This window comes from Hyla sarda, chromosome 10 (genome assembly GCF_029499605.1).
Source record: "Hyla sarda isolate aHylSar1 chromosome 10, aHylSar1.hap1, whole genome shotgun sequence".
Lineage (NCBI taxonomy): Eukaryota > Metazoa > Chordata > Amphibia > Anura > Hylidae > Hyla > Hyla sarda.
The window spans coordinates 97369498-97388106 of NC_079198.1; the positions used below are offsets into that span (position 1 = coordinate 97369498).

The 18609-nt window shown below is 43.7% G+C and overlaps 1 protein-coding gene across 5 annotated transcripts in view; it reads left to right on the forward strand.

Moving 5' to 3' along the window:
* The window catches only part of SAMD11 (sterile alpha motif domain containing 11), a 175729-nt gene that overhangs the window by 51306 nt on the left and 105814 nt on the right, over positions 1-18609 (forward strand). For all 5 annotated transcript variants that reach the window (XM_056542507.1, XM_056542505.1, XM_056542506.1 and 2 more), the window contains one exon: positions 5056-5225. In XM_056542507.1, the coding sequence (XP_056398482.1) occupies positions 5056-5225 (170 nt within the window). The remainder of the gene's footprint in view (positions 1-5055; positions 5226-18609) is intronic.

Consider the following 18609-nt stretch of genomic DNA (forward strand, 5'->3'; position numbering starts at 1 on the left):
TGCCATTTGCAGGGCCTAAGAGGGCGTATACCAGAGAGGTAATTCCTGTGCCATGCAGCGACCCCTTAGTTTGGCACTGGACATAACGCAGAGAATACATTTTTCCAGAGTGCAAAATCTGCTGTGAATCTACAGCCAAAGCCACTTTTGTTATTATGAAGATTTTGATGCGTATTTACTGCAGACTTGAAACCCATGCATTTAAAAATTCTGCACCATGCAGATAAGATTTGTAATACCCATCCACATGCCTAACAAAGGAGTGGAGAACAGCACAGGATCCATCCATTGTGCACGCGGTCTTACAGACGGCCAGTCTGAATACAAAGACTAGGCAAAGGCCACAGCACCAAATTGGAGGCTCCTGTTCTTGTGCAAAAGAGCTGAAATGTATTGGTTACATAAAATGTATAGAGAGGGAAAGTTCCTCTACATATTGGGTTTGCCGTATCCGCATGTCTACTTGGGTTCTGTTTTATGGAAATCATCAAAAGACTTTGAAGAAGACTGTAATATCTACAGAACTCTTTGGGGGAGTGAAAGGTCAGACAGGAGCGGTGACAGCTGGGAAATAGTGTCTCTTCTTGTGCCGATAGTCACCTTCCCTCCCGGTGTCGCAGTTAAATGCCTGCATATCCTTTCTTGTTATTAATCACGAGTCCCTAGATGTTCTCTGACTACTGCTAACTGCCCCCATGCACCTTAATGGCCATAAAGAGTTTTTATGATCCAGTCGCTATCTTTTCTCTCTGACGCACATTCAATCACAATGAATCCCGTCCTGTGTCCTCTCCACGTAGACTTATTTTTTTTATTTCTTATTTTTTCCTCCGTCTGGCAGGATGTACCGGTTCTTAATTCTTTGGCTACCATTTGCTTACAACATGCCAATTTGCATTATGCGGTGAAGGTCAGTGGGTGTGAAGAAGGTTGTAGTTACTGCTGTTGCAAATTGGTATAATCTCAAAGAAAAAAAAGGATTTTTTTTCTTATAAATTCTCTCTTTGGATACTTGTTAGAGAAAAGTTGTTGCTTGTTCACTTTAAGATAAGTTATAATAGGCCTAGTGTTTGTGGCCAGGTCCCTCTTGTGACACCTTGGTGGAGTACGGCTTCCATTCCGGTAATGTTTGCAGACCTATCTCCTGTATACAGACTACAAATCCTTTTTTTTTAGCTTTTTCTTAGGTTATTACAGGAAAATTGAAAATTTCTCACAATATTGCCGGCTTTACCATTGACTCCAGGAGTCCTCCAGGCTTGTCCTGAGACCTTCCAGTCTGCTGTCTGCTATAAATGCACATATTTAATATTTATATGCAGTTCCTAGTATTCTTATGTATCCAAATGTATACATTGTATTGGTGCCTTGGTTATAGGGAAACATCATTTATTTACAAAGCACAAGAGCGCATATGTGTCACTTTGTGTCAGTGTTTGCCAACCAGGGTGCCATGGAACCCGCTCAGAGTTTCCCCAGAATACAATGGCAACAAGAGCTGTCCCTTTTACAGTAGGAATGGCGGAAAGATTTCAACCTACTCAAAGAAGTTGGGTAAAGCAGTCTACAAATCATAAAAATATATATAGATATTGGCTGCATTACTCACCACCCCACATGCTAATATGGTATAGCAGGGTGCAATGCAGGGCAGATGTTGTAACCCTGGGGACAGATGGTATTAACCCCTTCTTGTCGTGACACCAGGGTGTGGTTTAGCCTTAACCACCCGAAGGTAATACCGCTTGTCCTGGGCTAGGCACGGGGGCAGTGAAGACACAGATGCTAAGTTACGGACAACGGTAGCTTTACTGAGGGTAGACAGGTGATACAGTCTATGCAATACAGCCAATATCCCAAGGAGGTGACCAGTGACACAGGGGGACCTCGCAGGCTTGCTGGGACTTGCAGTATGTAGAGACACTTTAGTGCAGGCCATGGTGACTTGACTTGACTAAATTGACAATTGACATGAAGATGACTTTGAGCTTACTTGAGCTGACTTTATGGCTGCAGACTTTAGGCTTGAGGCCTCCAATGCTCTGAACACACTCTGAGATGTCTTGACTGACCTGGACCTTAGGAACAAGAAAGAAAAGCGAAATTGCAGCCCCTCCCCTGGTTTTATAGGGGAGATTAGCAAGGATTAGCAGGTGGGGGGGGGCCACCTGGTCACTAGTGCCTCCCGGGTAACAAGCACATGGTATAATATTTAATGCAACAGTACACTAGTAATACAAACATATCTACAATAGGAGTAATACTATAAGGGGGGCCCTGGGGACATGGAGGGACTATGCCTTACAGGGCAGGAGAAATGTACGGGGACACACCATCGCATACTGGGCCACCACAAACTTCCCCTCTTTAATAAAGTTGCCCTTGACGCCCAGTCCTGGAGGGCGAAGGACTGGAATGACCACAGGGGCCACCGACATTTCCTGGGGCATTTCAAACAACGTCCATGTCCAGGTCTGAAATTAGTAATTGGATGCATATAAAGAGTCCTTGTAGCATAAAATGTCCATACACGCTCTGAACTTTATGAAGACTTGTTAACCTTATAACTGTTTTAAGGGTATGACTCTAATACATTATACATGACAATAGACACAACTCGAACGGATTAGGCTGCCGGAGGTTTTTTACCCAATGCCTTGGCTACTGGGGTCCCTCAGTGGACACACTTCTCCCCAGAACTCTATGCATTGCTAGACAACATTAGACATTTGTTACCTTATTTTTGTACGTGCGCAGTGGGTTAGCAGGAATACCTTCTGGCCAGCAAAGTATCCTGGGCACGTGGACACAAGAAAATATTAGACATTAAACATTATAAACATTTTGTTGACTGGTACTATGGTAAATGCTACAGCCCTAATGTGATTATAGACATATGTGCATGACTTAACGTGGTGTCAGTGGACTGTGTAGCACAGGACTTTATGTGATATTTTAATCTTTATAAAATTGCCCTGGCGAGGAGGTAGTAGTGACGTCCCTCCTGACTGGGTCAGGATACCTCCCTTAAAAATCGCCAGACACAAAAACACTGTACACTTTGACCTTGATGTACAGGCAAGTTATATGCATTTTATTACATTACGACAATTATAGCACATTAGAACAAGTGTTGACTTGTGCCAAATAGTAAGCGAAAATATATTACTACAACAGGAGATATATATACACATAGGTCCATTGTACCGCTCTACAGTCCAGGTACATTATAGAGTTCTTGGCAAAGACTGGACCTCAGGAACAAGAGCTAAGAGCTCCAAGAGCGAGATTGGTTTTATAGAGGAGCTTAGCAAGGATCCCATAGGTCACTTGGGGGGGTCACATGGTCACTATTGCCCCCTGGGTAACAAGCACGTGGTATAATGTTTAAAGCAACAGTACACTAGTAATACAAACATATATACAATAAGGGTTACCCTGTAAGGGGGCCCCTGGGGACATGGAGGGACTCTGCCTGACAGGGTAGGAGAAATGTACGGGGACACACCATCCTGTACTGGGACACCACACTAAGTTTCTTCAACCTGAAATTACTTTGAGGGGTTTTCTATGGTAATAGAGGTGCCGTTGGTATACGTTGGAAGGATTTCCTGACGGATGCCACTGTGTATGCATAGAGTGGGCTCCAACGCTCATAGTGCCTCTGTATGGACTAGTGCAGCAAACTACACTTTTATGATCAATACGGAATTAAAATGGATATCCCAGCCCAATGGAGGACAGAAGGACATTCTTTTGGCCTCCAACGGTGAATGGGGGTATATGGATATATTTGACATATGCTCCAGACACTTTACTGCCACATGTGGCAAACTGACAATGTAAATACAGTGTGAAAACAGCCGTGCAGGTCAATCTATCCTATGTGTATTATGTATTATGTGATTGTTACATATTGTACATTGTGATTATTGAATATTTGATGCTCACACATTGTAATGTATTTCATACCCAGGGATTCAGGGGACTGAACTGGTGCATGCTTTACATCAGCCGCCCCCAACCTGGGGCTATCCAGCTGTTGTAAAACTACAACTTCCAGCATGCCTGTCAGGGCTTGCTGGCTGTTGTAGTCTTGCAACAGCTGGAGAGTCACAGGTTTGGGTAACATTGGCATACATAATAAAGTGTGTGCACCTATACTCCTCTCGTTTCCAAATTTGATAGTCCCTGAGAACCTCTTTAAATGTCAGCACTTGTTTGCATTAGTTTTTAGTAGTTTTTAATGCCTAAATTTCGTTTTTTTGCACAGTGAAGATTTATTATGCTATAGTGTAGTACAAGGACGCGTTTCGGCGTAGGAGCCTTCCTCAGCTGTCTGCCAAAGGCAGACAGCTGAGGAAGGCTCCTACGCCGAAACGCGTCCTTGTACTACACTATGGCATAATAAATCTTCACTGTGCATCACTGGTGAGTGCTGGGCATCATCTTTCTTCTACCTGTGGCTTTACCCTACCTAATGCACCACCGCAGATTCCACAGAAGTGCCAACGTATCCCTATATTAAAGGGGTATTCCAGGAAAAAACTTTTTTTTTTTTATATCAACTGGCTCCAGAAAGTTAAACAGATTTGTAAATTACTTCTATTAAAAAAATCTTAATCCTTTCAATAATTATCAGCTGCTGAAGTTGAGTTGTTGTTTTCTGGCTGACAACAGTGCTTTCTGCTGACATATCTGCTTGTCTTGGGAACTGCACAGAGTAGAAGAGGTTTGCTATGGGGATTTGCTTCTAAAATGGGCGGTTCCCGAGACACGTGTCATCAGAGAGCACTTAGACAGAAAAGAACAACTCAACTTCATCAGCTCATAAGTACTGAAAGGATTAAGATTTTTTAATAGAAGTAATTTACAAATCTGTTTAACTTTCTGGAGCCAGTTGATATATAAAAACATTTTTTTTCCTGGATAACCCCTTTAAATTTTGTTTTTGACCTCTTTTACTGTAATCGTACAGTTCTGATGTGTACAATGTGAACAATGCTGAATGATATTCTTCAGAATACTTTATGTTATTTTCTCTTTCTTGCACAGAATCGGGGACGACTAGCAGAGAAAAGAACTATCCCACTTCCACCTAGTAGGATACCAAAAAAGGAACCCTGCTCTGTGTTCTCTCCAGGGGAGGAGAATCCCAAAGGCAATGGAGAAATCCAGTCTGTAAAGCTGGAAGAGGATCTGCACATCAGTATCATGAAAAGAAGGTACATGTCCTGACGAGACGCGGCGTTTAACAAGCTCCCAGTGCCCCTGGGGTAGAGGCTTTGAACAGCCGTCATGTGTGGGCTCATTTTGGCTGATTCCACCCTCATGCTGGCAACATTTTCACGGAAACAGGATCAGTTCGTGCCTTTCGGACAGCACCTGCTGCATTCACTGATCCCGTCCCAGCATGAGACAGGGCAGCACTGCTCTGCTAATCTTGTAAAATCTGAGGAGGGGCGGGGGGGTTGTCTGCTCTAGAGATACAAGTCTCTCTCCTTTTCCCATATTATGACTCCTCTACAGCCGATTACTGTAAGTTCTTGGCTATTAATCTTACTCCGGTTGCAGCGTTTGCCATGATTCAGTGAAACCTTGATAAATTGCTTGTGTAGGTCTGAAATAAAGTTCTTTTGCTTATATAGCACCATTATATTCTACAGCGATACCGGGCGATTGTCATCATTTATATCAGTCCCTATATCTGGCTCCACTGTCTAGTGCCCGTATTTCAGATATACATACTCTTTGGAAATCAGAATGCATTTGGGGGGAGAACATATATGATTAGTGTTAATCTCTGGTAGCTTGTAGCATTATATATTCTCTCCAATCTGCAAGACAACAGTGCTAATCACTACTTTTTCATGATACCTAAATGCTAGCCTTTGTACTTTCCGAACCCTGCCTGCCCCCCTCCCCAACTATGATAATAATATATATTAGCGGTTGTTGTTTTCTTGTCCGATTTCCAGAGAAATGGATACGATGGCCCAGATGTATTAAAATTGTATAATTCTTAGTGCAAATTAAGTCTTAAAGAGGTACTCCGCCCCAGACATCTCATTCCCTATCCAAAGGATAAGGGAATAAAATGTCTCATTGTGTGGGTCCTCCCGCTGGGGACTCCCGCGATCTCCCTGCTGCAACCGACTTTCGTCGGGTGCAGCGCCGGAGGCTGGTGACATCATGGCCCCTCCCACAGACTTGCCATCACGCCCCCTCCCATAGACTTGCATTGAGGGGGCATGACCGTGGCATCGCTAGAAAAGTTCACTACGTGCATCGGATGTCTGGGGTGCCACAGCCAAGATCGCGAGGGTCCCCAGCGGTGGGACCCCTGCAATCAGACATCATTCAGATCAGCATTTTCTGAACACTGGCCCTATTACATGGGTCGACTAGTTAAAAAATCTGCCTGTGCAAAAGGGCCTGAAGTTAAGACCAACTATTAGTTGGCTTAGTTCAAACCTAAATTGGACATCAAGATTTTGGCGTATTTTTTGCCACATCTCCGCCATATCGCCTTTTAACTAAGTCAATCTGGACACTTTTCCGCTTGTTGGACGCAACAGAAACGTGTCTGAAACTTTTAAAAAAATTTAGTGAAAGTCGTTTAAGTCAGTTTATTTTTGCGCAGACTGTGCCAGAATTCTGCTTCATTTGTAAAAATCTGATCAATGAATTTATTAGACGTCTAAGCAGTGACTAAATTTATGTTATTAAGGCTTATCCACAAATGGTTGCCACTGAGTGTTGGGGTTGAGTATATAAGACTGTGTTGGTAAAGTTGCTGTACGTACATGTTACTTTTAGTTTGGGGGATACTCTGATTGTCTCTGGATTTCAGCTTTTTTTTCTGAAGCCTTGCTGAATTATATATATCCAAATGTCTATGAGCATCTATATTGTATTGTAGCTTGACACCTTCTATAACTCATTAATTTTTAGCATTCACTGTACTGGCCCCCTGCATCAGAGCTAACACATACAGTGGGGGCAAAAAAGTATTTAGCCAGCCACCAATGGTGCAAGTTCTCCCACTTAAAAAGATGAGAGAGGCCTGTCATTTTCATCATAGGTATACCTCAACTATGAGAGACATGATGGGAAAAAAAAACTATGAGAGACATGATGAGAAAAAAAATCCAAAAAATCACGTTGTCTCATTTTTAAAGAATTTATTTGCAAATTATGCTGGAAAATAAGTATTTGATCAATAACAAAAGTTCATCTCAATACTTTGTTATATACTCTTTTTTGGCAATGAGAGATGTCAAACGTTTTCTGTAAGTTTTCACAAGGTTTTCACACACTGTTGCTGGTATTTTGGCCCATTCCTCCATGCAGATCTCCACTAGAGCAGTGATGTTTTGGGGCTGTTGCTGGGCAACACGGACTTACAACTCCCTCCAAAGGTTTTCTATGGGGTTGAGATCTGGAGACTGGCTATGACCTTGAAATGCTTCTTACGAAACCACTTCTTCGTTGCCCGGGTGGTGTTTTGGGGATTATTGTCATGCTGAAAGACCCAGCCACGTTTCATCTTCAATGCCCTTGCTGATGGAAGGAGGTTTTCACTCAAAATCTCACGATACATGGCCCCATTCATTCTTTCCTTTAAACGGATCAGTCGTCCAAAGCATAATGTTTCCACCCCTATGCTTCACAGTAGGAATGGTGTTCTTTGGATGCAACTCAGTCCTCCAAACACGACGAGTTGAGTTTTTACCAAAATTTTCTACTTTGATTTCATCTGACCATATGACATTCTCCCAATACTCTTCTGGATCATCAAAATGCTCTCTAGCAAACTTCAGACAGGATCGGACATGTACTGGCTTAAGCAGGGGACCCGTCTGGCACTGCATGATTTGGGTCCCTAGCGGCGTAGTGTGTTACTGATGGTAGCCTTTGTTAGGCTGGGTTCACACTACGTTTTCTCCCACACGTTAGCGCATACGGCAGGGGAGAGCTAAAACCTCGCGCTCCCGTATGCCTTCGTATGCGCTCCTGTATGTCATTCATTTCAATGAGCCGGCCGGAGTGAAACGTTCGGTCCGGTCGGCTCATTTTTGCGCCGTATGCGCTTTTACAACCGGACCTAAAACTGTGGTCAACCACGGTTTTAGGTCCGGTTGTAAAAGCGCATACGGCGCAAAAATGAGCCGACCGGACCAAACGTTTCACTCCGGCCGGCTCATTGAAATGAATGACATACGGGAGCGCATACGAAGGCATACGGGAGCGCAAGGTTTTAGCTCTCCCCTGCCGTATGCGCTCCCGTATGGGGGAAAACGTAGTGTGAACCCACCCTAACTTTGGTTCCAGTTCTCTGCAGGTCATTCACAAGGTCCCCCCGTGTGGTTCTGGGATTTTCTCTGCAGGTCATTCACAAGGTCCCCCCGTGTGGTTCTGGGATTTTTGCTCACCTTTCTTGTGATCATTTTGACACAATGGGCTGAGATCTTGGGTGGAGCCCCAGATCGAGGGAGATTATCAGTGGTCTTATATGACTTCTATTTTCTAATAGAAATAGTTGATTTCTTCACACCAAGATGCTTGCCTATTGCAGATTCAGTCTTCTCAGCCTGGTGCAGGTCTACAATTTTGTTTCTGGTGTTCTTCGACAGCTCTTTGATCTTGGCCATAGTGGAGTTTGGAGTGTGACTGTTTGAGGTTGTGGACAGGTTTCTTTTATACTGATAAGTTCAAACAGGTACCATTAATACAGGTAACAAGTGGAGGACAGAGGAGACTCTTAAATAAGTTACAGGTCTGTGAGAGCCAGAAATCTTGCTTGTTTGTAGGTGACTAAATACTTATTTTCCACCATAATTTGCAAATAAATTCCTTAAAAATCTGACAATGTGATTTTATGGATTTTTTCTCTCATTATGTCTCTCATAGTTGAGGTATACCTATGATTAAAATTACAGGCCTCTCTCATCTTTTTAAGTGGGAGAACTTGCACAATTGGTGGCTGACTAAATACTTTTTTGCCCCACTGTCCATGGCTCTGAACCTATATCAACAACATGGCAATAACTGTTTCAAAGGGACAACTATGGCATCACAAGTCTTTTATCTACCCTCTCGTATGTGACTCGCATTTCATTTACTGGAGGATTTAATGGTATTACCGCATATCATTAAGATAGGCCTTCTCTCCGCCATCTACGTATCTGGCGACGTCATCCTGGACTGTCTGCTTGCCTTCAGTGCGGTAGCGATGACCCTTGAGATTTATTGAATAATGATAGTAGAACAATCCTTCCTGGCGCCAGTCGGATGATTCACACTTAACACAGTGAGATGTCAATGGACACTGACACACACCTGAGAGTCATAGGATGTATGACTGTGTGACGTGAGGCTGGGTGTAATAAAACTTTGCCTTGTAAAAAAATATATATATATATAGAATTTCAATCTGAAATTAAACAGAGAAATAATTGTAAGATACCCTATTTATCACACATATGTGTTTTGCCTATCCACTGCACCTATATTTGTAAGGTGTCTAGGCAGGCGATAGTCTTCAGCGCTAAGGTAAATCACATGGGGTATTGTTAGTTAAATCAGCAACTTATGCTAATAGGTTAACCAGAATTATCCCCAGAATTTGGATCCATTCATATCCAAAAACATTAACACTGGTGGCAATATTGCTTTGATTTGGCTTGATCTCAGAGTTGGTAGCAGTCTTTTCCCAAGAGATATGCATTCATTGTCCTTATTCATAACAGCACCTTTAGCTTAAAGGGGTACTCCAGTGGAAAACTTTTTTTTTTTTTTAAATCAACCGGTGCCAGAAAGTTAACCAGATTTGTAAATTACTTCTATTAAAAAGTCTTAATCCTTCCAATACTTATTAGCTGCTGAATACTACATAGGAAATTATTTTCTTTTTGGAACACAGAGCTCTCTATATGTTTTCTATGGGGATTTTCTCCTACTCTGGACAGTCCTTAAATGGACAGAGGTATCAACAGAGAGCTCTGTGCTCATGATGTCCGCAGAGAGCTCTGTGTTCCAAAAAGAAAAGAATTTCCTCTGTAGTATTCAGCAGCTAATAAGTACTGGAAGGATTAATATTTTTTAATAGAAGTAATTTACAAATCTGTTTAACTTTCTGGCACCAGTTGATTAAAAAAAAAAAAGTTTTCCACCGGAGTACCCCTTTAACCAACAGGCCTTGATCTATTTGTCCCCAGCTTTTTATAGCATGCAATGTTCTTTGCTTAACAGCATGAGTGTAAGTGAACTTGTTGGTTCCCAAGAGCAACCATCTAAAGACAGCAACCCAAAATAGCAGCATAGAAGTATAAGAAATGGCAGTGCTCTGTACACTGAGGACAAGCAGGGCTCTGCACACTGAGGACAAGCAGGGCTCTGTGCACCGAGGACAAGCAGGACTCTGTGCACCAAGGACAAGCAGGGCTCTGTACTCTGAGGACAAACAGGGCTCTGTACACTAAAGACAAGCAGGGCTCTCTGCACTGAGGACAAGCAGGGTTCTGTACCCTGAGGACAAGCAGGGCTCTGTACACTAAGGACAAGCAGGGATCTGTACACTGAGGACAAGCAGGGCTCTGTACAGTGAGGGCAAGCAGGGTTCTGTACACTGAGGACAAGCAGGGCTCTGTACACTGAGGACAAGCAGGGTTCTGTACACTGAGGACAAGCAGGGATCTGTACACTGAGGACAAGCAGGGATCTGTACACTGAGGACAAGCAGGGTTCTGTACACTGAGGACAAGCAGGGCTCTGTGCAGTGGGGACAAACAGGGGTCTATGCACTGTGAACAAGCAGGGCTCTGTACACTGAGGACAAGCAGGGATCTGTACACTGAGGACAAGCAGGGATCTGTACACTGAGGACAATCAGGGCTCTGTACACTGAGGACAATCAGGGCTCTGTACACTGAGGACAAGCAGGGCTCTGTACACTGAGGACAAGCAGGGCTCTGTGCACTGAGAACAAGCAGCGCTCTGTACACTGAAGACAAGCAGGGCTCTGTACACTGAGGACAAGCAGGGCTCTGTACACTGAAGACAAGCTGGGCTCTGGGCACTGAGGACAAACAGGGGTCTATGCACTGTGAACAAGCAGGGCTCTGTACACTGAGGACAAGCAGGGCTCTGTACACTGAGGACAAGCAGGGCTCTGTACACTGCGGACAAGCGGGGCTCGTACAAAGCAGGGCTCTGTACACTGAGGACAAGGGTGGCTCTGTATACTCAGGACAAGTAGGGCTCTGTGCAGTGAGGCTCTCTACTCACACATCAGAATGATTGACCAGGAGCCTGCACAGAGCTCTGCTTGTCCTGCCCTCACTTCCTGTATTTGGACTCCTCGCCCAAAAATATAAAAATTTTTAAATCAATGTATATTACAAAAATGCATATAATAGTATTATCTACATTATATAAAAAGTTTTTGTTAACGACAGATACACTTAAAATAGCATAGTAGATAAGGTTATATAGAATAATTTTTAAGTTCAGAACTGTGTTCCTCCATGAAAATAGTTGGATAACACTCATGGCTTGGCTTCATAATCCATGCCGCTCATTAGATACTCTACCTGCTTTCCTACCAAGTTGCAGCCCCGCGACACACCCGTAACAGTATGTGATTCCCCACAATTTATCGTCCTATAATACTTATTCTGCTCTTCAGGGTCGCTACTAGACTTAACCAGTCATATATTTAATTACTAATATCTCCATTCATCTCTCAGTTTATGTTCATTCATCTTCATTAAAATATTATAGAAACATTTTTAACCATTGCCGACCAGGTTTGGGCATCGGTCCATGTAAGATTTGCTAAATGGTGACTTGGCCCAGTTGTGAAAACCTTGTAATTAAATCACATCAAAGTTGCTGGAAACTAAATAGAAAAGAATTTAATTGAGTTCAATGTTATGATTTCAAATTTGCATGAGATTTCACCTCGAGAGACTCCAATGTAATTTAATTGCATCGCAGCCAAATCTCCTTTTATTAAATCTTGCTATTAGTATAGGCGCTGGTTATCTCGGGCTGCCCTACCCCTGCAAAATGGGTGGTGAAGAAGACTAGGCGGGCTGTCTAGGTGCAAAAAGTTGACTTACAGATATATATATTTTTTATGTGTAGCTCCTCAATTTTCGCCATCTTTTATATAGGGGCTCATGTCACTATGCTTGCTTCTGCCATTCAGCCCGGTTAGGTAAAAGTAGTTCTTTGCAGGATTGGTGCCTGGGAGCTTCTTATTCTAGGCTATGCTATAGCTTACAGATCGTGGGGGTCCGACTGCCAGTTACTATCGACATTACTTAAAGGGGTACTCCGGTGGAGAACATTTTTTTTTTTAAATCAACTGGTGCCAGAAAGTTAAACAGATTTCTAAATGACTTCTATTAAAAAATATATACCCTTCCAGTACTTTTTAGCAGCTGTATGCTACAGAGGAAATTCTTTTCTTTTTGAATTTCTTTTTTGTCTTGTCTACAGTGCTCTCTGCTGACACCTCTGTCCGTGTCAGGAACTGTCCAGAGCAGCGTAGGTTTGCAATGGGGATTTTCTCCTGCTCTGGACAGTTCCTGATACGGGCATCAGGTGTCAGCAGAGAACACTGTGGACAAGACAAAAAAGAAATTCAAAAAGAAAAGAATTTCCTCTGTAGCATACAGCTGCTAAAATGTACTGGAAGGGTAAAGATTTTTTTTAATAGAAGTCATTTACAAATCTGTTTAACTTCCTGCAACCAGTTGATTTAAAAATAAATAATGTTTTCCACCGGAGTACCCCTTTAACAGCATGATAAATCCCCTTTAATATAGACTATTTGAACCAATGGTCTCAAACTGTGGCCCTCCAGAAGTTGCAAAACTTCAACTCCCAGCATGCCCGGACAGCCGTTGGCTGTCCGGGCATGCTGGGAGTTGAAGTTTTCAAACCTCTGGAGGGCCACAGTTTGAGACCACTGATTTAAACTGTATAAGTTTCCTAGACATTAAAGGGGTATCCCAGCCCTGTTAAAAGGGGTTATTCAGGAATAGAAAAACAGAACTGATTTCTTCCACAAACAGCACCATTTACTTTAATTAAACCAGTAGACAAATATGTTTCTGTTTTTTTGAAGAAATCCGCTCTGTTTTTCTAATTCTGGATAACCACTTTAAATAAAATGACTAGTAAGCACGGAATAAAAGGGCAAACAAAAAAAAAAAAAAAACATATCGACATTTCTACTTGCTCCTGGTCCAATGCCACTGTCACTCAGAGCTGTCCAGGGGAAGTGCCCCAGTGACACTGTGCACGAGATGCTGCAGCCAATCACTGACCAATCATGGGCACTTCCTCTTGCATGTGACCACTGAGGCCAGTGATTGGCTGAAGCATACTTTGCACAATGTAGGGGGATGTTACCTAGGCAGTAAGGATCCTGTCTAGAGATGAGCGAACTTACAGTAAATTCGATTCGTCACGAACTTTTCGGCTCGGCAGTTGATGACTTATCCTGCGTAAATTAGTTCAGCTTTCCGGTGCTCCGGTGGGCTGGAAAGGGTGGATACATTCCTAGGAAAGAGTCTCTTAGGACTGTATCCACCTTTTCCAGCCCACGGGAGCACCTGAAAGCTGAACTAATTTATGCAGGAAAAGTCATCAACTGCCGAGCCGAGAAGTTCGTGACGAATCGAATTTACTGTAAGTTCGCTCATCTCTAATCCAGTCCTTTGATTTTTTATTTTTTTTTAACAGGGATGAAAACCCCTTACCTGGTGATGCGTGTATTTTTCTTTTTTTAAAGGTTAGGCAAGCTTATAGTGAATCTGTCATTTCAGGTGATCTTTAAGGATAAGCTGCCCTGGGTGTACATGAGAAGCAGCACTATTTCTGGCCATTATATTACTTGAAATGCTGTATAGCATTTTTCAGCAGATTTCTGCTCTGTAGGCGTCATCTCTACTTTGTAGCTCTCCCGGAACTGGTGGGCGGAACTCCATCCTCCCCCTCCATAGACTTGTATTACTTGTCTTGCAGACAGGACAAGGCTGAGCTGATTTTCAGAGTGGAATACAGTCTCACAGGAGAGGGAGGAAAGGGATGAAGTTTGATAACAGGAGAAAGTAGTGTTTTGGGGTAATAGGTTATATAAGGGTGCATTCACACCACGTTTCAACTCCGGTTTGCGACTCCGGTTTTGTGGCCGGACTGAAAACAGTAGCATACCACGGTTTTCAGTCTGGCCACAAAACCAGATACGGGGCAAAATTGAGCCAACCGAGTCACTATATGACATTTAAATGAATGAGAATTGGCGCCGGTCCTAGGATACAGGCACCCGTGTTGGGATACAGGAGCGCGCGGTTTTGAAATTTCCGGCAGCGGGATCTTGCAAGTGTGGTGTGAATGCACCCTTACAAAGTTTCTTATATCTGTTTGTACTATTGATCTATGCAACGTTTGCTCATATGACAGTGATTAGTTAATTAAATAAATAAAAATAAGTCGGCCTGCTGATGCTGTTCTGATGGTGCTGGGTACCCGATGAGCCTCTCTTCCTGGTCCCATCACAGCGCACATGAAACACCTCTACAACACAATTTGAGTTACCGTATCCGATGAGGTCTATAGGTAAGTTCACCGTATAGTAGGAGGGGGGCTCCATGAATAACTTTATAAGAGCTGATGGTGGTCGTCTTTCTGCTGCGTCTACGAGTGAACCCACACATGGCAGATTTGTTGCAGAAATTTCTGCGACTGGCCTATTCATTCGAATGGGGATCACAAATATGGAACTGTTTTTCAGGTGCAAGACTTTTTGCCACAAATCTAGTTAGTCATAGGGCATCGTGATTTGGAATAGGGATTGTTTAGAGACCATATTTGTATATGTAATTTAGTCAGTTGCCCAATGCAAAACTATAAAAATTTACCGTATTTTTCGTCCTATAGGACGCACCGGCGTATAAGACGCACCCAATTTATAGGTGCACAATCTAAAAAAATTAAGATTTTGAACCCAATAGTGGTCTTCAACCTGCGGACCTCCAGATGTTGCAAAACTACAACTCCCAGCATGCCCGGACAGCCGTTGGCTGTCCGGGCATGCTGGGAGTTGTAGTTTTGCAACATCTGGAGGTCCGCAGATTGAAGACCACTGCATAGGAGGTAATACTCACGTGTCCCCGCCGCTCCGGACCCGTCACCGCTGCCCTGGATGTCGCTCCATCGCTGTCGCCGTGTCCCCGTCGCTCCGGAACGTCTCTGCTGCCTGCCGGGTATCCTTGCTCTCCGTCGCCGCTATCACGTCATTACGCACGCCGACGCGTGTATGCGACGACGTGATGATGAGGAAGGAGAGCGCCGGCCATACAGGGGATCCCTGAACGGAGAAGACACCGAGGAGCCAGGTAAGGTCCCTCCCGGTGTCCTGTAAACACTAACCCGGCTGAACAGCCCGACTGAACAGCCGGGTTAGTGTCACTTTCCCTTCAGACGCGGCGGTCAGCTTTGATCGCCGCGTCTGAAGGGTTAATACAGGGCATCACCGCGATCGGTGATGTCCTGTATTAGCCGCGGGTCCCGGCCGTTGATGGCCGCAGGGACCGCCGCGATAGGGGTGTATTCGCCGTATTATAAGACGCACCGACTTTTTCCCCCCAGTTTTGGGGAAGAAAAAGTGCGTTTTATACGGCGAAAAATACGGTTTGTTCTCATCATCATATCACTTAACGCTAAATTAACTTATGGATCCCTATCAGGTTAGGCGGTAGGTGCGCATTAAGAGCTTTGCCTTCCTATTAAACATCAAAGTAGCATCACCTATATATTACATTTGGACATTTTAACTACTTGTGAAGCAATGTAGTAGCTGCCTTTGGGGCTGAAGCTTGGCAGCAGGCAGCACGTGAGGCTAGACCACACATAGAGATGATTGTGCAGTAAATTGTACTTGTTGGGTGGATGCTGTAAATTAAATTATGATATGCTAACAACCCAGGTATTAAACGTTCCTTCCCTTCTGCTTCGGGTCGCTGTATTCACTCACCGCCGTAACCTCCAGCACAATATACTGGAATGTGTTCACCCCAAACCTTGAGTTTACTTTATAAACCACACATTTTGGAAACACGTTAACTTAGCGTATTTGAACGGAAATTCTTTCGCTTGTTGCCTCAGTAACCGGAGTTCGGCTGGGAGAACCGCACACGGCTGCGGCGGAAAAGCCTATATCCCCTTTTGTCTATTAAATTTAGGGTACTTTACTCTGGCGTAGTTCACGCAGGCACCATTGGGACGCCTGCTTCGTAGGTCTCCATGGCAACCGTGCAAGTCTCCTTGGAGAAAGTTCTGATGTCATAACCGTAAGAGTAATGAGGTCGCTAGATACCAGATAGCACCTAGTGTATAATACACAACCTGGGACACGGCTTGACACATGACGGATGTCCCCGGCTGTGTTACAGCCTCTGCGGACCACTCTTTCATTATCCCGGTTGTTGTGTAGGTCACAGCTCTGCACAGGAGTATGAGGGACCTGGCCGCTGAAATATCCGAAAATTAATTGTACAATATCTTGTGTATGCCACAAGTTTTAAGGAACCATTAAACAAGCTGAGTGGTTCATTTATGATTGTCATGTGTTTGTGTATAGAACAGTGTTTCCAAGCAGGGTGCCTCCAGCTGTTGCAAAACTACAACTCCCAGCATGCTGGGAGTTGTAGTTTTGCACCAGATGGAGGTACACTGGTTTGGAAACATTGCTGTATACGATTTTATGCCACTTCATTTTCTTTCCATTGAAGTCAATAATTAACAAAATCTGCAACAAAATACCCATGTGTGAACGTGTATATTATTATTTCTGACTTTTCGCACCCTGCGTTTTGAGCTGGAACTTTTTCCTTCAATGTCAGTTTCAGTTGTGCGAACTTTTAATATTGTTAAAATATATATAATGAAATTAACCTATGATGATTTATTGTTGTTGTGTGATTGTCATGTGTGTGTATAGAACAGTGGTTCCCAACCAGGATGCCTCCAGATGTTGCCAATCTACAACTCCCAGCATGCCTGAACAGCCTTCGGTTGTCCGGGTATGCTGTGGGTTGTAGTTTTGTAACAGCCGGAGGCATCCTGGTTGAAAAACACTGGTATAAAAGGGGGAGATCTATCAAAACTTTTAAAAAGGCCTCTGAAAAATAAAGGAAGCAATCTGATTGGTTGCTATGGGCAACTGGTCAACTTCTCCTCTTCACATGTTTTGATAAATCTCCCCCAAAATGTATACATTTTGGCCTTCTCTGTATAAGCTTCGTCATATTCATGTAGTCCAGCACAGTCCTGATGGGTGTAGTAGTGTCAGGAGTCCTGGTATGTCTGCCGCTGCCGTCATCAGGTATCAGAGTAGCGTGGACACCGTCTGGCTAGCCTTTTGGTCCGGGCTAATGCCAGCCTGTCATCCGATCTCCCTCCTCACTGCCAGACGGAACAGATGGCCTACACTAGAGCTCCAGTCACATCTGCCCCTTCTCTTTAACCTTTTGCTATCCTCTTCTGTCCCCACCCTGCATTATTAATATGATCCCCCTCAGACTGGAGCTTTAAGTGTCTGAGCCGCCACTTTGCTGCCTCTTGAAACATAAAGGAGACGAGGGAATATCGAAACAAATTAAAAGAAGCGAGAGGTCACATCATGGCGGGGTGGCTCATGTTCAGAAGGAACGTCTGGAGATGGGACAAATTATCTCTTGTGTCTCTTGAATACTATTAAAAGGTGTCGCAGAGACCCTCAATGTGAATAATGTTAAATTGCTACTGTTTCCTATGGATATAGTCAACAGTTCGGGAAAGAAGTCAGCAATTGCATTTGGCAATGGTTAGTTTCTAGATTGCACCCTGCATATATATATATATATATATATATGTATGTATTCATAAGGAATAGGACATATAAAGGAAGGACTTATATTTCTCCTCCCTTACGGATCTACTTCTGACTTTGGCTCAAAAACTGCAGTGGCAGATATCCAAAAACTGCCAGAAAGAAACCCAAGTGGAAACTTAGCCAAAAGCTGCAAATTTTTGTGCAAACACTGTTTTTGCACATAACTATTTCTACTTTTTTATTACTTGCAGCACTTGGTACTCCGCCCCTAGACATCTTATCCCCTATCCAAAGGATAGAGAATAAGATGTCTGATCATGGGGGTCCCGCAGCTGGTACACCCGCGATCTCTGTACAGCACCTGGAGTTCATTTAGAACACTGGGTGCGGGCGGCGGGGGTCATGTCACGGCCACGCCCCTCGTGACGTGCCACCACACCCCCTCCCAAAGACTTGCATTGAGGGGGCGTGACATCACAAGGAGGCGTGGCCATGATGTCATGACCCCCTCTGCCCGCTCCAAGCGTTCGGAACAAAATGTTCTGAACGCTGGGGCAACGGAGTACCCCTTTAAGGTTTTACTAATTTATGGCAGGAAAAACGTACCTTTCCTATCACTGAAAAAAAAATAATGCTTATATATGTTCCTCACTAGGTCATTCAGATACTTTACATGTCTTTTTTATGTGTCTAGTCTGTATTTGGCTCCCAAATCCCTC